We start from the raw sequence: 19,170 nt of genomic DNA, 5'->3' as shown, positions 1-19,170 counted from the left end.
TTTAAAATGACCATGTTCACATTTTTCATAAAAATGGAAAAAAATGAGTTTTGTGCAGTGATAAAATACCTTTATTTGAAGAAGATGCAGTTCATTGGGACTCTGCACCAGAATTAAAGACTATTTACTTTTAGATAAATGAGTTTAAACGTGGTCGTAAGTCCATCGAAGGTGAAGCACACTCCGGACACCTGATTGAGGTCACTATGAAGGAAATGATTGACAAAATCCATGGAACTGTTATGGAAGACCACTGAGTGAAATTGCATGAGACTACTGAGATTGTAGGGTGTAATCCTGCACGAAAAACTGCACATGAAAAAGCTATGTGTGCAATGGGTGCCGCAATTATTGACTGTTGATCAAAAACGCATACGAAAAGACATTTCAATGCAGTGCTTTGCGATGTTTAATCGCAATTCGCAGGATTTTTTTGCATCACTTCATTACTGTAAATAAAACTTGGATCCACCACTACACACCTGAGTCCAAGCAGCAGTCAAAAAGTGCCCAGTGAAAGAGCACCAAAAAAAGCAAAGACTTTTGTCAGCTGGGAGGGTGATGGCCACTGTTTTTTTTTGGGATTCCCAAGGAATTATCATGATAGACTATTTGGAAAAGGGTTAGATAATAACAAAAGCTTATTATGCATCATTGTTGTACCGTTTAAAAGAAAAAAAAACTAAAGAAAAAATGGCCAAGATTGGTGTATACAAAAAAGTGCTCTTTCATCAAAACAATGAAGTGTACCACACATTGGCCATCGCATGGCAAAATTGCACGAATCGAGGTTCAAATTGGTTCCACATCCACCTGTATTCCTGGACTTGGCCCCATGTGACTTCTTATTCCCAAACTTAAAAATTTAGCTCTGTGGGAAAAAAATTTTCTTCAAACGAGGATTACATCAAGGCTCTCAATGACTATTTTGAAAAAATTTGACAAATCCTACTTTTTAGATGGGATAAAAAAATTGGAAACTTGCTGGACCAAATGTGTAGACCTCGATGGAAACCACGTTGAGAAATAAAGGTGATATTTAAAAAAAAAAAAAGTGTAACTTGTTTACCAAACTTTTCAAACAACCCTTGTAGATCTGACTTTTTATATAAAATAGTATTAACCTTAAATAACCTCTTTATGGTCTGACCTTGCAGATTTCCTTGCCTTGCTTCATTTTCATCTGCTGACTTTATTGCTCTCCTAATTCCAATAACTACACTGAGCCAATTCTTTCCCTCTGAAGATTGATTTCCTACAATGTAATTACTTTTCTTAACTTCAGAAAAATCAAGTTGGAAGAGAAGCCAAACTATTGTCTCATTAATAATTAACACATTGGTCATCTATTCAGCACTTCCCAAACTGTGCGCCGCGGCCCCCTTGGGGGCCGTAGGTTTTGTTGAGGGGGCCGTGAAATAACGAAAACAAATTTAAAATGTTTTAAGACTAAGTAGATTTTTTTTTATTTTAAAAGAAACGTATTTAACTTTTATTATTTATTATTTCTTTTTTGTTATTTTTTATATTTTAATGGAAAAATTCACTAATTGGTGTTGGTTCACAAACTGCTTCCTTCGTATTTCGGCGCTTAATGAATATTAGTAAATATTGCTTATTGATATGTTTCATTTCAAAGCAGTGGTTAATTGTATTTACTTTGAATGCTCTCCAGGGAAGCTCCAAATCTTCCTGTCCCTTTCATCACACGTTCGTAATCAGAGTCTGTTGATATTGACTTTATATACATATCAAAACTCGTTTTATATTATCACTGTCATCCGAGCTAGTTTTCTGTCACCAATACGTTTCGCATATACTTCACACATGAAAAGAGCTTAAACAAATTCATGTGGGGAGATAGTAACTTGCTTGCAGTGGTAAACAACACGCCCTCCCTAAGAGCCACTATACTGCAGAGGCAATAAAAACAAGTACTTTTATTATGCTAGTGAATAAGGTATGAGGAGTCTGTGTAATATATTTCTCAACAAATAGTGCAATTAGACACAACTGGGATAAAAACACATAATGAATCACATGTCCCCTCATACAGAAACTATGCTGTATATATAGACTGAAACAAAACCATATGTTGCATGGACAAACACAGTATCTAACTAAAAACTATTGTTATTAATTAGATGTGTGTGAGTTCAATATCCCAAGGCAGCAATAAAATTCAACCGAACGTGTTAAAATTCATAAAAGTGTTAAAACTAAGTAATATATATATAATGAATGTTATGGCAGTTTCACATATGGAATTCGGTTGAAGAGAGTTAGCATTTCAACTCAATTGTCAGCTATGCTTTTATCTTTCGGTTGCACAATCTTTTGTTAATACCGCACTAATCATATGCACGTTTTAATAAACTGCCTTTGCTGTCTGTTTCGCGTTAGGCTTAATTACCGTAAAGGGAGAAAAGTTACAAAAGAGAAAAATGTTCCTGGTCCGGGGATTCCCTTATTCAGGTAATATTCACTAATTTCATGTTATTAGTCTGTGGTGTGCCAGTATCGGTAAGTGGTGATATTATTTGATCTGTTCTACATTAAAAAATTTAACCCTGAGATGGATAAGTGGCTGATAAAAAATAAAAAAAAATCCCGCAAACAATCAGAAGAAGCAGAAACAGACTCAAAAAAAGGACAGTATTTCATATTTTACCAGAACAGCCCGCATCGTCTTCAGAACCAAAAAATGTAATATATGCATTTGATTTTTGCAATATTTGCTGTGTATGTTTTGTATTGAATATAAATACAATAAATATTATAATAATACATCTCTCTATTACGATTTTTTTTCGAGGAGGGCCATGAAATATTTTAATTTTGCATAGGGGGCCCTGACATCCAGAAGTTTGGGAAGCACTGATCTATTAACCAGAATGCCAGATAACCTTCATTCTCTTGACATACTTGGCCTTTTTTGAACCAGCACCACTTCCTCCTCCTCCCAGCACACTAATGTTAGCTTTCCTCTAGGCAACTGGCTTTAATCCATCCATGTGCACGTGTGTGTTTTACAGATGCTATTTGAGAACCTCTAGAATATTTACACTCTTTGACTCTGATTTGATTATTCTTTCTGTTCTCTTAATTTGAACCCATGCTCTAACTAAATAACTGAAACCTCCCTCCACTATCCATGCCAATGCAAATGAATAGTTTGCCAAGTTAAAAATTCGGCCTATCATAAATGGCTCCAACCTCAGTCTGCCAAATAATCATCAAATCCAAATCAGACTTTATTATGGACATCAGCACTGCTAACACAATAAAGAGAAATGCCAGAAATGATAGTGTCACAAACTGAGTATGGACACTACATGCAATTTGGTTTCCATCATGCCAGGGAGGTAATGTCATAATGAAGACTAGTTCAATCTGTCTTTCAAAGGTAATTGTTCTAGCCACTGTAAAGATACCATTGCATGGCTAAACAGGATTTTGACTTAAGTCATCATCCCACATTAAGGACCTAAAAGCATATTCAGTTCTCCAATGTACACAAAGTAAGCTTTTAAGAGCCCTGCACCCTACTGCACTTTTCTACAGAATCCATGTCCATTGAACAAATGTCAAAGCCATGCCAACAGAATAATACATGCTGCTGTGAAAGATTATTGCTGATCTCCTTTCAACACATTCATTAAATCTACACACTACAAATACGAGGGCAGTCTAAAACTATATAGTATTGGATGACCAGTGAGTCAAAGTGAGTGAAATTGCTAAAACTATAGACATTTCATCAAAAGAACATGTAAGATATATTTTGCATGAAGAATTGCAAATGAAAAAAGCTTTGTGCAAGTGGGTGCTGCACTTGCTCACAGCAGATCAAAAACACACTCGCATGAAAAATCTCTGAAGTGCTTGGAGCATTTTAAAAAGAACAAAACGGATTTTATGAATCAATTTATTACTATGGATGAGAGTTGGATTCACCATTATACACCAGAATCCAAACAGCAGTCAAAACAGCGGACAGAAGCCGGTTGTTCGGTGCCAAAGACAAAATCGATTCTATCAGCAGGAATGGTCATGGCATCGGTGTTTTAGGATGCTAAAGGCATTTTGTTTATTAATTATCTTGAAAGGGGTAAAATAATAACCGCAACAATAGCAATAATTGTCGGGGAATATTATTACGATCTTTTAACCGGACTAGACAAAAAAATTTGTAAGAAAAGACCCAGTTTGCAGAAGGAAAAAAATCATCTTTCATCAGGACAGTGCACCTGTCCAAAGGTGTTTTGGCAATGGGAAAATTAAGGGATCTGCACTATGAATTGTTGGAACATCCACCCTATTCTCCAGATTTGGCTCCCTCTAGCTTCTCTCTTCCTCACTGGTCAATGTTTTTCTTTGAATCAAGAGGTGATTACAGCTGTAGAGGGATATTTTGCAGATCTTACTGAGAACTCCTGCAGGGACAGGAAAATGGTGCATCGCTAGAATAAATGTATTAGTCTTAAGGGAGATTATGTTGAAAAATAAAAATAATTTTGAAATTATAAATTTTTCACATCACCCTCTTTAAATGTTTGAAATATTAATGTCCCATAGTCAAGAATATACGTAAGATAAGAAACAGAGATACTTCCATGTCAGGGTTATCACACCCTTGGAAAGTAGCAAATTTTCAGTGATCTAGCCTAAGAAAGCACCCTCCCTCTAGTGTAGCAACAGAGACCAAAAATGTTGTTTTTTATGTTAAGACTTTCTGTACTTTTCATAGATCGCAATATGGTGGATACTCTTCTAAGCATGACACCCAGACACTATCTACATCATATGCAGACAATTTGGTGCCAGCATATCACACCTGAAGGGCATAGGAGGCAGCAGTTGCATAGTCTCAACAGCTGTCTTCATGCTTCCATTCAAGTCGCCTAAGAGCAATTGCACATTGCTCTTAGGCGACAGTACAAAAAGCAACTCGGCTAGCACTATCTTTCAAAGTTTAGCCACTGAAATGATACCATTACAGTAGCTATACAGGATTTCTCCAATATGTAAAAAGCAAGGTTTCAAGAGCCTCGAACCCTAGCACCCCATATAACTACATACTTAATCAGCCATATGGGCAGAGATGAAGTCTGACACCTCACTAATATCAGGTCAGTCAAACACCCACCTTAATCTGATATTTGACTATGAATTATATTCTTGTTTTAATCCTTTACCCAAGCATAAGCAAACAAGGTTCACTCACAAAGCACATTCATTACTATACTTGTATATAGAGACTGTTGACTTCACATTAATTGCCTTGGTTTGTTTAAGTCTTTCAAAGTAATTACTCCCAGGATAGGCATCTAGGATATCCTTATCTTCAGATTTCATGTCACCTTCATCTTTAATTCCTTTCACAGCACTATTTCCTCCATTTCTATGCTTTTTCAATAGCCTCAAGAACATTTTGACACATTCCTGATATTTATGTTCTATATTTTTACCAAAGTCTTCCCATGACTTTTGTTTTAGCTGCTTTTACAAAAAGCTTGAATCTTTTACCTTTTTCTCTGTATTCTTTTAAGGCATTTGCTGACTTATTTGCTATTAACTTTTGGTATGATTTCTTTTCCAGGACTGTTTCTAAAACTTCTTGTATCCACCATGTTGTTCTTATTTTTTTCTAACATTGCACACAACCTCACTACATGCCTCCTTTGCTGAATCAATGTCTTCTGAGTTTACCACTGAGACTCCAGAGTTTGGTTCTTGTTTTCAATTAGTTTCAATTTTCCTTCAATGTTTGTATAGTCGAATCTACACTTTACTTGTAATAGCTACTGAACTTTTTTTAAAAAATTTTCTTATATACTGTTCTTTTCAATGCGAAATCCATTTTTATCTTGCTTAGTACAAAGTAATGGTTACTTCCAATTTCAAATCCTCTGTACTAGTATCATGAAGATATCACTATCAACAATGATGTAGTCAATGAAGACACTTATTTCTCGTGTCTTCCCTCCATGTGAACTTGTGCACATCTTTATGGTACTAGTAATGACTAGTTCATGTCCAGAGCAGAAATCCAGAAAATATTTAACATTATTATTAGCTTTGCCCTTTTCTCAAAATTTTCCCAAAATGTTTATGTGCCTGGAGGGATTCAATTCCTACTCTGCTAGGTTCAAGATAGATTTCTTTTCTTGAAGTGACAAGCATATCCAGATACAGTGAACTGCTACTATAGTAAATTCATAAGGATTTCAATAGTGTGTAATAATGGATAATTTGCAGTTTACTAGTGAATTTTCTCTATAATAGTTATGGATGGTTGGTCAGGACTTAATAGTTCGTTATAATGGTGTTTACTATGACAGTTGACTATTATTTGTTTTAGCTCTACAAATCTTAAATATGCCCAACGTTGTAATACATACAAGGTGGTACACTAATACCAGGAAAGTATCTGTAGAAAAGGTGGCATGCAGCCTTTCACACAAAAACGTGCCAAAGAAACTTGTTACTCCCACTTATCTTTTATTTTATCTATTTGCTTTGTAACTGCGTTTCCCTATGACGTATATGAACCTCCGTTTTTTTAAAAAGAACATTAAGAGATTTTAATAACTTTTAACTGGTACCAACCATGCCATCAATTTATTACAGATTCTGGTACTTGGGCATGCACAAGAATGGTATTTAAAAAAAAAAAAAAAAAAAAAATGTTCCAATCATTTTATATTTACAAAGCCATGGGCAAAAAACTCTTATCCACTAATTATTTTTATGACTAATATAGCATACTTTCGTTTAGGAGTGCCCTTTTTTAACAATATTATTGGCTCTTTACTCAAATCTTTAGGCATTACCAATATGTTATAAAACTAATATATGAAGAATAACATAGGAGGAAAATTCGAACATACCTTTTTTGGATGTTGTTGGCTGTCTCCTTATCCTGGCAATATGCATGCATCTGCTGTTAAAAGGAAGGGGGTTTGGGAAAGTGGGGGGTAATGATTTGGAAAAAACCCAGATTTTTTATATGTATAATATTATTATTAAGGGTGGGTAGAGGGCATTGGAGGGGGAAGAGATGGATCTGAAAATAGAAACTATTTCTTTTGCCGAAGAGGAAGGATTGATGGGAAAAGGTCAGGGCTGGGAGCAACGGAGTGGGAGCCATTTCGAGAGCGAGTATTCTTCGGAACTCATGAGGAAAGTGGAGGCTATGTCACTTGGGCTTGGTGTTTTTTGTCTTGTGTTATCTGCTATTGGTCAGTCAAGACCTAATTTTTACGTTCTACATAAAAATTAGTAAGTGACACCTCCAGGTATCACGTAATAATAATATTGTTATTACCATCATTTTGTAATTTGGTAATTTATCATATTCAGGCAATGACAATCAGGGAAAAGAAGGAGTAACCATTGTATTCAACACTAAATATGAGGCTAATCTCCTTGAATGGCAGTCAGTCTCAAGTAGAGCGATGTGGGCAAATATCAGAATGGTGAACTGGACAATGAGACTTATTTGTGCCAATGGTCCCACAGAAGGTTCTACTAAGGTAGAAGTGGAGGAATTTTTTGAGGATTTAGATAAAGCATCTGACACAGTGAAAATGGAAAAGTTGGTCCTTGTTGAGGATCTAAATAGCAGAGTGGGAAATGATTGTCACACATACAAAAATTTGGAGAAAAGAGCAAAGCTAATAATAATAGCAAACATTTGTTGGATTTCTGCTCAGGACATGGACTGGTTATTACTAACACCATGTTCCAACATAAAAATGTTGCACAAATTCACATGGAGAGAAGAGGCAAGAAATAAAAAAGTCTCATTGACTATGTTATTGTTGATAGTGATGTTTCCTCCTTTGTGCAGGAGTGTACAGAGGATTTGTAATTGGAAGTGATCACTATTTAGTCTTGAGCAGGATAAAATTGAATTTCATATTGAAAAGAATAACATGTAAGAAAGTTTTAAAGCGAATAAAAGTTGAGCAGCTCTCTGATGTGAACTGTAGACTAAAATACACAAAGATTATTGAAGAAAAAATGAAAGCATTTGCGAACAGGAACCAAACCTTGGAGATTCAGTGGCAAGCCTTGAAGAAAACCCTGATTGATTCAGCCAGAGGCATGTGATGAGGTTGTCTGCAAGGATAGAAAAATCAGAACTCAATGGTGGACGCAGAGAAAGTATATCAAAAGTTCCTGGCAAATAAGTCAGCTTGTGCTTTTAGAGAATACAGAGAGAAATGTAAGAAAGCAAAACACTGTGTAAAACTAGCTAAACAAGTCATAAGAGGATTATGGCAAGAACATAGAAAATAAATATCAAGAAGGTGGCAAAATATTTTGGAGGTTGTTGAAGAAGCTTAGAAATGGAGGAAAGAGTACTGTAAAAGGAGTTAGAAATGATAAAGGTGACATGAAAATGGGAGAAAAAGATATCCTTGAAGTATGGAATAATTACTTCGAGAAATTGCTAAATGAAACCAAGCAGTGATAGCACAGTGGTAAAAAACACTCAACAGGCATACAGTCAGGAATACATATCAATTCTTGAAGTAGGAAAAACCATCAAAGGCTTAAAATGTGGAAAGGTAGCAGGAGTAGATGATATACGACCAGAAATGCTGAAGTATGATGGTAAAAATATCTTGCAGTGGCTGCACTGCGTAGTTCAGAAGGCCTGGACAGAGGGACGAATTCCCAATGATTGGAGTAGAGCTCTCATTGTACCCATATATATAAAAAGGGAAACCAAACTAAATGTGAGAATTACAGAGGTATTTCCCTACTGAGTGTTCATGGCAAGATCTATGCAAGTATACTTGAGAAACGGTTGAGAAGAATTGTGGAAGAAAAGCTTGGTGAAGAACAAGCTGGATTCAGGCCAAATAGAGGCTGTCAAGATCAGATCTTCACTTTACGACAAAGTCGAGAAAGCATGCGAATATAACAAAGATCTCTATTTGAGTTTTGTAGATCTGGAAAAGGCATATGATAAGGTGCCAAAAGAGAAGCTATTCAATACGCTACAGTTATATGGTGTCAATGGGGCATTATATCAAGCAATACTTAGTCTTTATTTGAGTTGTAAGTCAGCAGTTAGAATTCAAGGAAGTACAGGAAGATGGTTTAATGTTAAATCTGGTGTGAGACAAGGATGTACATTATCTCCTCTGTAATTTATTATCTATATGGATTACATTATGAACGAAATTGGTATTAAACATGATATCAAAATTGGAGATGTTAATGTCAGCTCTTTGCTTTATGCAGACAATGTTATACTTATCAATAAATCCGCAACGAGTCTGCAAGATTCCTCGACTAAATTGAATAACTGTTGTAATAGATATGGTAGGACGGTTAGCAATAAAAAGACAATGAAAATAGGCAGAATCATTGAAAATGTCAACTGCATTGTCAACGGAGAACCTGTGGAACAAGTAAAACATTTCACCTACTTAGGCACAATTTTTAGTGAAGATGGTAAATTAAATATGGAAATAGACAACAGAATCAATAAAGCTGGTGTAGTAGGAAGTCAAAACACTAAATTAGCTGTATACAAGACCAGTTTTAACCAGTTTTAACTTATGGATCTGAGAGCTGAGTCAGAAGTAAAACACTTGACCAAAGACTAGAGACCACAGATATGAGAATCCTGAGAAAGATTAGAGGCGTGAACAGATGGCATCAATGGCAATATCATATTAAAAACGAGGATATTAGGAAAGAACTTGACATTGTCAGCATCCAGGAATGCGTTAGCAGAGCTAATCTCAGGTGGTATGGTCATTCAAACAGAATGGGAGAGGAAAGATTGGCAAAACAAGTGTTCTCTGCCAGGTTGGCAGGAAAACGACCCAGAGGAAGACCAAGATATAGGTGGATTCATATGGTCAAAGTGCTTTAGACGACAGAAATATAGGATCTGATAATATTGGAGTCTTGACAACCAACAGAATGATCTGGAGGAAAATTGTAGATAGGAAAGTTAGTAATGATATAAATTTTTCATGTAGTACTATGATATCCTGTACAACCCTTGAGGGTACATGGCAGGAATTTGATGATGATGATAGTTATTATTTAGCAATTTTTCTAAGTAATTACTCATTACATCAAGGATATCTTTTGATTCAGTTTTCATGTCACCTTTATCATCTCTAATTCTTTTTACAGCAGTGTTTCCTCCATTTCTGAGCTTTTTTCCCAGCCTCCAGAATATTTTGCCACCTTCCTGATTTTATTTTCTATGTTCTTGCCAGTCTTCCCATGACTTTTTTTTAGTTAGTTTTAAATAGTGCTTAACTTTCATACATTTCACTCTGTATTCTCTAAGAGCACAAGCTGATTTATTCACCAGGAACTTTTGATATGCTTTCTTCTTTTCCTTCACTTCTTTAACTTCCTGCACACACCATGAAGTTCTGATTTTTTCTATCCTTGCAGACAACCTCACCACATGCCTCTCTGGCTGAATCAATGTTCAGGGCTTGTCACTAATTCTCCAAGGTTTCCTGTTCTGAAACTCTTTCATTTTTCTTGAATAATATTTGTGAATTTTAGTCTACAGTTCACATCTGGGAGCTGCTCAACTTTTGTTCACTTTGAAACTTTCTTACATGTTCTTTTCAATATGAAATTCAATTTTATCCTGCTCAAGACTAAATGGTGATAATTTCCAATTTCAAATCCTCAGAACTCTTCTAGCGTCCTGTACCAGTGAAAAACATCACTATCATGGGAACATAGTCAATGAGACTTTTCTTATTCCCTGCCTCTTTTCTTCATGTGAATTTATGCATTTTTATGCTGGAACATTTAGTAATAACAGTGTTATGTTAGCAATAACCAGTCCATGTCCTGAGCAGAAATTCAACAGTTATTTGCCATTATTAGCTTTGCTCTTTTCTCAAAATTTTCCTGTATGTCTGACAGTCATTTTCTACTCTGCTATTTAGATCCCCCAACAAGGACCAACTTTTCATTTTTCATTGTGTGAGTTGCTTTTTCTAAGCCTCAAAACATTCATCCGCTTCTACCTTAGTAGAAGCTTCTGTAGGACCATAGGCAAAAATAAGTCTCATCGTCCCGTTCCCCATTCTGATATTTGCCCACATCACTCTAATTTATACTGGCTGCCATTCAAGAAGATTAGCCTCATATTTAGTGTTGAATACTATAGTTACTTCTTTTCTCTGATTATAACATTTTGTATTTATTGCATTTGTCTTAGTCACCTCTATTATGTTGATCTGGTATTTATTCAATTCCTCAGTCAACTCCATCTTGCACTCTGGGAATGTTGAGTTGGCATGTGGCATTCAGGATTTGTTTCAGTAGCTGACTTTGCTGTTTGCCCTGGTTCCCTGGAAAAAATGGGGAGGGGGGGAGCTTGTTTAATCGAGCAATGCCCCATCCGACATGAAAGTCGGTCATGTTGTACCATCATCATACCACCAATGGCATGTTCTTACTACACATTTATATGCCTCTTATCCCTCTTTTCTCCCACCTAACATCAAAGGAAACCTATTCCCACCCCTTAATTCTAATGTACATCTAAAAAGACCAAGTGCTAAATAAATATAACCTTCCTCCCACATTTAAACTGAAATTAGCAACCCTCATTCATTGGCATCATACTATCATTATTATAGCAAGCACGAACTAACAGACAATACTATAATAAGTACTCCACCACACAGGATGAATATTAAATGGGGGAAAAAAGTAATCTTGCACAGTAACAATATCTGGATGAAAAATTCTGTTACAAACAATCCATTTCAACTGAAATATGCACTCTCCTATATGACAAATAAAATGATGGATCTGGATTTGCAGGCAACAAGTAGCTTCCTGAAATGGTGCTTTACATGTCTGAACTGTTCAATGTCTTAAATTGCAGGAACATTTCCTACTTGGCTCTCATGACAAATCACACAGGGTTATGATCAGATTTACCTAATATTACTGTTATGTATATGAAAAAAAAAAAAAAAAAAAAAAAAAAAAAAAAAAAAAAAAAAAAAAACACTAAACACATTCAAGAATCAGTGCTAAATAGAATAGTGTTAAATATAATGTCTAAATTGTAAATAAATTGTCATGAAATAGAAAACAATTATCTAACTTCATCCACAAATTATGTACAATAAAAAAATATGCACCTCAATGGGATCAACATCATTAGCAATGACAACAAGCTGAGCTTTCTTCTGCTCAATGAGAGTAGTAACATTATTGCAGCCTTGCCTCACAACATTCACACGTTTCGTGGGAACATCCTCTTTCCCTTTAGCTCTTTCTTCAGCTCTGTGACGTAATCGCTCTTTTTTGGCTTGCTTGGACTCTGGACGATATTTATCAAGCAAACGGAAGAGTTGTGTAGCTAAAAGGAAAAAAAAAAATTGAGAACTTAAATTCGAAGAAATCTTTTAATATCTTCAAAAGAGCACTTACTGTTTTACTATAAATTGTTAAAAGAATGGAAAATGCACAAAACACACAGTCCTAAAAAATTTAGTTATTAGGTTCTGCATTACCTTTGTATCTTACTAATGCAGGTTTGCATCCATTACAGATCATTTTGGCCCAAACTACTTGGAAGCTTGGCTTAGAGGTCAGCATGTAACTACCCATGGCAACATGCAGGTTAAACATGAAAACAGAATAGCTAAGAATCTCCAGGTAATCAAGATCATGCTGCCATTGGAGCTTTAAACTGCAGGAACTTAGTAATGGAGCACAACTAACTAAATTAACAGAAGTTAAAGACTTAATTTGGACATTTTTGGAATGTGTAGTCAGATGTAATCAAGAAATTCAATAAAAACCATACCTACTGTACTATAGCAGCCAGAATAAGTATCATTGGAGTCAGGTCATGATGAACAAAATATTGAACAGCAATATTAGAATTTGACAGTATATCTGATCAAATAGCAAGTACCATTATCTATAACTTAAAATTTAAAGTCATTCACAAGTCATACTGGTAAAGAAATTGAAAACTGCTCTGTATATCACAACTTTATAACAAAAGAAAACATTTCAAAATTGTCATGAGAAACCTTCATGCCAAAATTGGTACACAAAAATCAGATGAAATCTGAATAGGAAATTTTGACACAAGTGACAGAGCAAGACTGCAGGAAAAGAGGTCTACATAGAGGTCTACTTTGGGAAAGGAAAAGTCCAAATGGAAGAACTAGTGAAACTGACTATCGTCAGTAATGGAAAAAACATTTCGGGATTCTTTTATCAGCACCTTCAACATGTGGAAGTAACTATGGTAGGCAGTAAGATTCAAATAAAAATAAACTGCCAAATTTTGAGGAGGCAAAACAAAACAAATATAAACACACTCAATATTAATTAATAAAGAAATTTCCACATGAATTAACATTTAAAAATCTCAATATAGATAGCAATGCTGCTCAATTAGAAATTGATGACATTACCAAGGGATTTTCACAATGCTCATTTGAAATAACTGGTACCACAGAAGAGAAACAAGAAGGCTTATGAAAAAATGAAACAAACTAGAAGCTGACAAAATAAAATTGAATAAATCAAACTGTGCAAAAAAGCAATCAGAAAATTCAATCAAAATCTTAGAAACAACTGAAGCTAATTACATCCTCAAAAAAAAAAAAAAAAGAAGGCAATACACAAATGGTTGCAATCAAACTAAAAGATGGGGAGCATAAACAGATATGCTATAACCAAAAGAAAAATTTTGCTCAATATCAGGATAACAAAACAAATGAAAAACAGCTATAAAATAAAGTGCCACAAATTCTGCCAGAAGTTATGTTGGGCATGCAAAACGAAAAAAGCTGAGGCAAGGATGGATTAAAAGCTAAACTTCCAAAACCAGATGATGAAGTCATCTACAAAATCTTGGCCAAACTTTTTACCTTATGTCTGAAGAAAAGTAACGTACCAAGAGTACAGGAAATGACTACCCTTATTTCAGACATATAAAAAAATAAATAAAGTGAAACAGACTTGAACGATCGACTCAATAGCCTACTATCAGTGATTTATAAAGTGTTAAGTCTTGACTGCAGGACTTGTACAGCAAAAAGAGGCAGGCTTGAAGTGTCTTCAGCACAATGGACCATATTCAACATATTGATAATACAATTAATACAAACTCCCACTGTCTTGGTTTCACTGATTATGTGTAAGCCTTTGATTCAGTAAAAACATGCAATACTTCAGGCAGTGAAATGATGACAAAAAACTATTTACATCTTTAGAAAAAATACTTCTAGACTGGGAAGGAAAAAGTTCCAAAGATGAACAGGAAGTGCTCATGCCATTTATGCTTTTCAGATAGTTATTTTTACTCTAAATCCACATGAACTACAGATGGCATCTGAACACCAAACTGCTTGCAAAACAGTTGGCTAAAAGATAAATCTAAAAAAGACCCAAGTTATATTCACTAGCCATGTGCAACCAGAAATAATAAAAATTCATAAAACCGAACGTGAATCATTACATATACTTAGGACAACGAATATTGATAGATTGAAATATAATGGAAGACAAAAGATGAACAGAACAGTCTTGACTTATAGCATATGGAAGTCAATATTTAAAAGTCAATTACTGCTATGTCTAAGGAGAATGCGCTGATTTTTAACCACTATATTCTTCCTATATTGACTGCAAAAAATGGACACTGAACTTGTAAACTATGAATATGGAAAGATGTTATCACAAGACTGGATCACAGCAGAATATTTGGATAATTATTATCAAAAGACCTCCATGGAGTCAAGAGACTCATCGTGGGAGGTCATCGTACCGACTTAAATGCACTCACTTTCCATGCACTCACCACACTCTCAGGCAATAAATTCCAATCACCCACCACTCTCCATGCAAAAAAACACCATATCCCTTGCTCATACCCACCTTATACAGCTTCTAGGGGATGGCCTCTTGTTTTTCCCATCTCCAGATATTCTATGAAAAATCTCATCTACACTAATCTGGTAATTACTCCTTAACAACTTAAGTCTCAAAATCCAATGTACTAGGCTTTGTAATTTGCATTCTCTCAATCTGGCCTCATGTTTTACATTCCAGAGACCAGAAACCAACTTGGTCAATTGTTTGTGTCTGGACACTCACCAACATATCATCCTTTTGAAACCTGGTGACCAAATCTGTGCACAGTAATTCATATGCGGCATGATCAGTCTTGTACAATGGAAATGGATAAAGAAATCAAAACAGTCTCTGGCATTATGAAAGGAGTGAAGAATCTGAAGTGGCAATGGGCTGGGAATATTGCTCAAAAACAAAACCAATTACAGGAAAAAGAAAAGTTGGAACAGATACCACAAAAGCCATCGACAGCCTTGGAGTCAATTACCAACAGTGTTGATAATTGCTGATAGATCTAAACAAATACCATTTGTTCCATTATAGAATTCAACGTCTTTAAATTTAGGAGAAAGATAAACAAAGCAGCAAGCCATGTCTTTTCATATTACTTCAATAGTGGCTCATTCCATTGCTCAGTCTGCTAGGGGAAAACAATTAAAATGAGATTTACTGGAATGATCATCCCCCCCCCTCCCTCTCACCACCACCTACCCATATACTCAGATTGGTGAGAAATGGCACGAGTCACTATTGAAGTAATTTTAAATGAGAGATATGGCTAGCTCTGTTGTGTTGTTTTTCGCAAATTTAACGATATTGAATTCTATCAGATAGAGAAATGGATTTTTTTTTTTTTTATGAAGCTCCCACTGAAAGCTTTTTGTAAAAGTATAATACATTTATACTGTGGGCAGGCTAGGGATATTTCCTAGCCTGCCCATGTACAGCAGGCTAGGAAATATCCCTGGTAATATACACAGAAATATCTGATATGGTAACCACTCATCCAACAATAATCTGCTTAGATCTATCGTCAGCCATTATCAACTCACTGCTAATGAAGACCCGTCCAAGATGACTTCAAGATTATCTGTGAATAGCTTTTCTTCCAAGTCGCTCCTGCAATCTGATGATTTCATAAATCTATGATTTTGGTTATCAGTATGGTTAATTTTCTTCCCATGAATTTCAATCCAGAACTACAATTAAACAGCTTAGATAGAGCAGCATAATGCTATTTGAGAATACTAGTACTATAAGCTTGGCTTATGTTAATTAGCACAATAATAATTAATTAGCACATGAATAATAAATTCATGAATAATCATGCAAATAAGCTTGTATGATATAGTATCTCACCATTAACATGAGCAATGTGTAACCATTCCATGTACAGATACATGTTTCATGGTATAGAAAAGTGGCAATGCGTGTCATTTATGTTTATGGTGAGAATATTAGTGAAATTACGTGGAAATAGTTTTGATTGGGTTAAATTTTAAATTTTTAGCATTTTTTTTTCCGCAAAGAAGAAAGTACATATATTGAAAGTTTACCTGAAAAAACCTGGTGATAATTTGTTATACACCCTGTCCAAAGAGAAACCGAACTTTTTGAAAATAGAAGAAACTAGTGGTGCCACCTGTTGTATCTTTTTGTTGTTGAAAGTGGCAACCTTCATTAGTGTGGTATCAACTGTTTATGATATTTGTTTCATTAGAAGCTGAGTTATAGGCACCAAGAGTGACAGTGTGTTTTGATGAACAGTTGAAAAATGAGTTTCAAACAGAGAGCTGCAATTGACTTTTGTGTTAACTTGGTAAAAGTTTTATCGAAATGAATCAAATGCTTCAAAAAGCATGCAGTGATGAATGCTTATCCCATACTCAAGTTTATGAGTGGTTTAAGCGATTTCAAAATGGTCGTGAGAAGCTTGAGGATGACAAAAAATCGAGCTGTCCAAAAAACGGGACTGAGCGAAGTTAACATCCAAAACGTGAGTGATTTCATCAAAGACAACCCGAAATCGTCCATGAGATTGATTGAAGATAAATTGGGGATTCCAAAATCAACTGTACACAACATTTTGACGGAGAGTTTGAGCCTTCGTAAATTGAATTCACAATTTGTTCCCCGCAAGTTGACCGACGACAAAAAAATCTATCGAATTGAACACTGCAAGTACCTCATTAGAACTGCTCGTAAGAACTCAAACTTCCTTGAAACGATCGTTACTGGTGGCGAATTGTGGTGCTTTGAGTATGAGCCCGAAACAAAGCGCCAGAGTGCTCAGTGGAGACAACCAGAAGAGGGGGCATCCAAAAAAAAGTCACTTAGAGAAGTCAAAAGTAAAGACAATGCTGTTTTGTTTCCATGATTCCAAGGGCATTATCCACAAAGAATTCATTCTGCCTGATCAAAAGGTCAATGGTGAATTTTATCTCGAAGTTTTGCAGTGATTAATAGTGAGAATTCGTCTCGTACGGCATGAATATCATGATGCAGGCAGCTGGTCACTTTTGCACGATGATGCACCATCTCATCGTTCGGATATTGTGAGACAGTTTTTGAGCAAAAACCAAGTTTGTGTGTTGGATCACCCGTATTCGCCTGATTTAGCACCCTGTGACTTCTTTCCCCCCACTCCATTTGCCAATGAAAGGAAAGCAATATGACACCATTGAAAATGTTCAAGCAGCAATAACCATGACTCAACAGTATCCCAAAAACCGATATAAAAGTCATTTAACGAATTAATTGATCATGACAAACAATGTATCGAAGCTGAGGGAGAGTACAATGATTGAAATAAATGATTTGAATAATTATAATTGGTTTGTGTTTTACTTTCTATCAAAAGTTCGGTTTCTTTTTGGACAGAGGGTATATTCAGTAATATCACCACTCAATCCCAAATTCATTTTGTGTAGGCTACCGATAAGAAAATATTGAAGAATATTCAGGAATTTTCATTAACTTTAGTATATATTAACTGTAGTTAATATATGCTTTACCTATGGTCTTTGGACTCATCATATACCACATGAGGACTTAAAAAATCATGAATGTACATGCATGCACAAGCAACACAACTATTTGAGAGCTAATAACTTACCTGTTTGCCTGTCTAATGACTGTGTAAACTGATATATGGGGGGTGGTACCTTCAGTCTTTGATAGAGAACAGCCCTCTGTCGCTGTAAACGAATGTATTTAGGCCAGCGAACAAAACGACTAAGGTCACGTTTTGGCTGTATATCCTGTCCTAAAAGTTCAATAAGTAATTTTTCAGTGAATAAAAAATCATAAAAATATTTTTGTCTTAGATCAATTTAAATGTTATGTAAAAAACTAGACTTAATAACTAAAAAGTTTAAAACTTCAAAGCTGAATATCAAATGAAGGTTGCTCAGTCGTTCAAGAGAGCAAAATAGTGGGATGAATTTATTCAAAGAATTAAATTGCATAAAAATGAAGCATTAGAAAAGAGAATAAAAACCCATGCAGAATAAGGTTTTATATTCATGAAACTTTGGCAAGTAGTGTCTATACTGACAAATAACAGGGAGTTCAAGCAAATAAAAATTCTATTGTCTGTGTATAACTTCCAAAGCCACAGCCTTTCTGTTTCTTGCCATTTTTTTATTTACTGACCTGGGCTACAGTTAACCCCATTTATATTTTAGTTTAATATAAACTACTAATAAATTTTATGTAATATTATTTCCTACAGGATCATCCCCAATTCTACATTTTCTGACATCTTTATGAGGCAATTCAGTTTTTAATTTTAAATTTTGATGCTTTTACTGTTTGCAGAAGTAGGCTTAAAACAGCACTGATTATATGGAACTTGGGGTGGGTCTTTATTGTTCATTATATTATTATAGCAGTACTTGCCGTAGTGTAGTTCTATATCATGGTGAAGATTCAACAAAAAAAAAAAAGTTTATTATGCTTCTTTGTGTTACAATCTTTGAATGAGTAAGCCATGTGCCATACAATTTAAGTGAATCTGTCCGACTAATTTATCTGAAGACAGTGGCAGTATAATAAATTTTAAAGAGACTCAACAGAGAAAAGTTTACAGAAAATGTCTGCATTTCTCATGAAATAAAAGTTGAAATATCAGTTTTCTAACCTTGTAGACAACCATTTCAGGGTTTTTTTTTTCCTGTGTACAGGATTAATTAATGGATAATGTGCATATCAAACTAACTTCACTACAAGAGTTAATCCACTGCTGTTGCCAGTGGATTAACTCTGTTA

The 19,170-nt window shown here is 35.2% G+C and overlaps 1 protein-coding gene across 1 annotated transcript in view; it reads right to left on the bottom strand.

Annotated features, from left to right (window-relative positions):
- RpL7A (ribosomal protein L7A) overlaps positions 1 to 19,170 on the bottom strand; it is a 68,218-nt gene that overhangs the window by 18,573 nt on the left and 30,475 nt on the right. Inside the window, exons 3-4 of the mRNA XM_090396530.1 lie at positions 18,017 to 18,166; positions 12,165 to 12,385 (exon numbers count right to left, since the gene is read on the bottom strand). Of these exons, the coding sequence (XP_090252656.1) occupies positions 12,165 to 12,385; positions 18,017 to 18,166 (371 nt within the window). The remainder of the gene's footprint in view (positions 1 to 12,164; positions 12,386 to 18,016; positions 18,167 to 19,170) is intronic.

The sequence above is a fragment of the Typopeltis vanoorti genome, chromosome 8, assembly GCF_054136105.1.
Source record: "Typopeltis vanoorti isolate ZY-2024b chromosome 8, IOZ_Tvanoo_1.0, whole genome shotgun sequence".
In the NCBI taxonomy this organism is placed as follows: Eukaryota; Metazoa; Arthropoda; class Arachnida; order Uropygi; family Thelyphonidae; genus Typopeltis; species Typopeltis vanoorti.
This window is presented reverse-complemented; position numbering and strand designations above follow the sequence as displayed.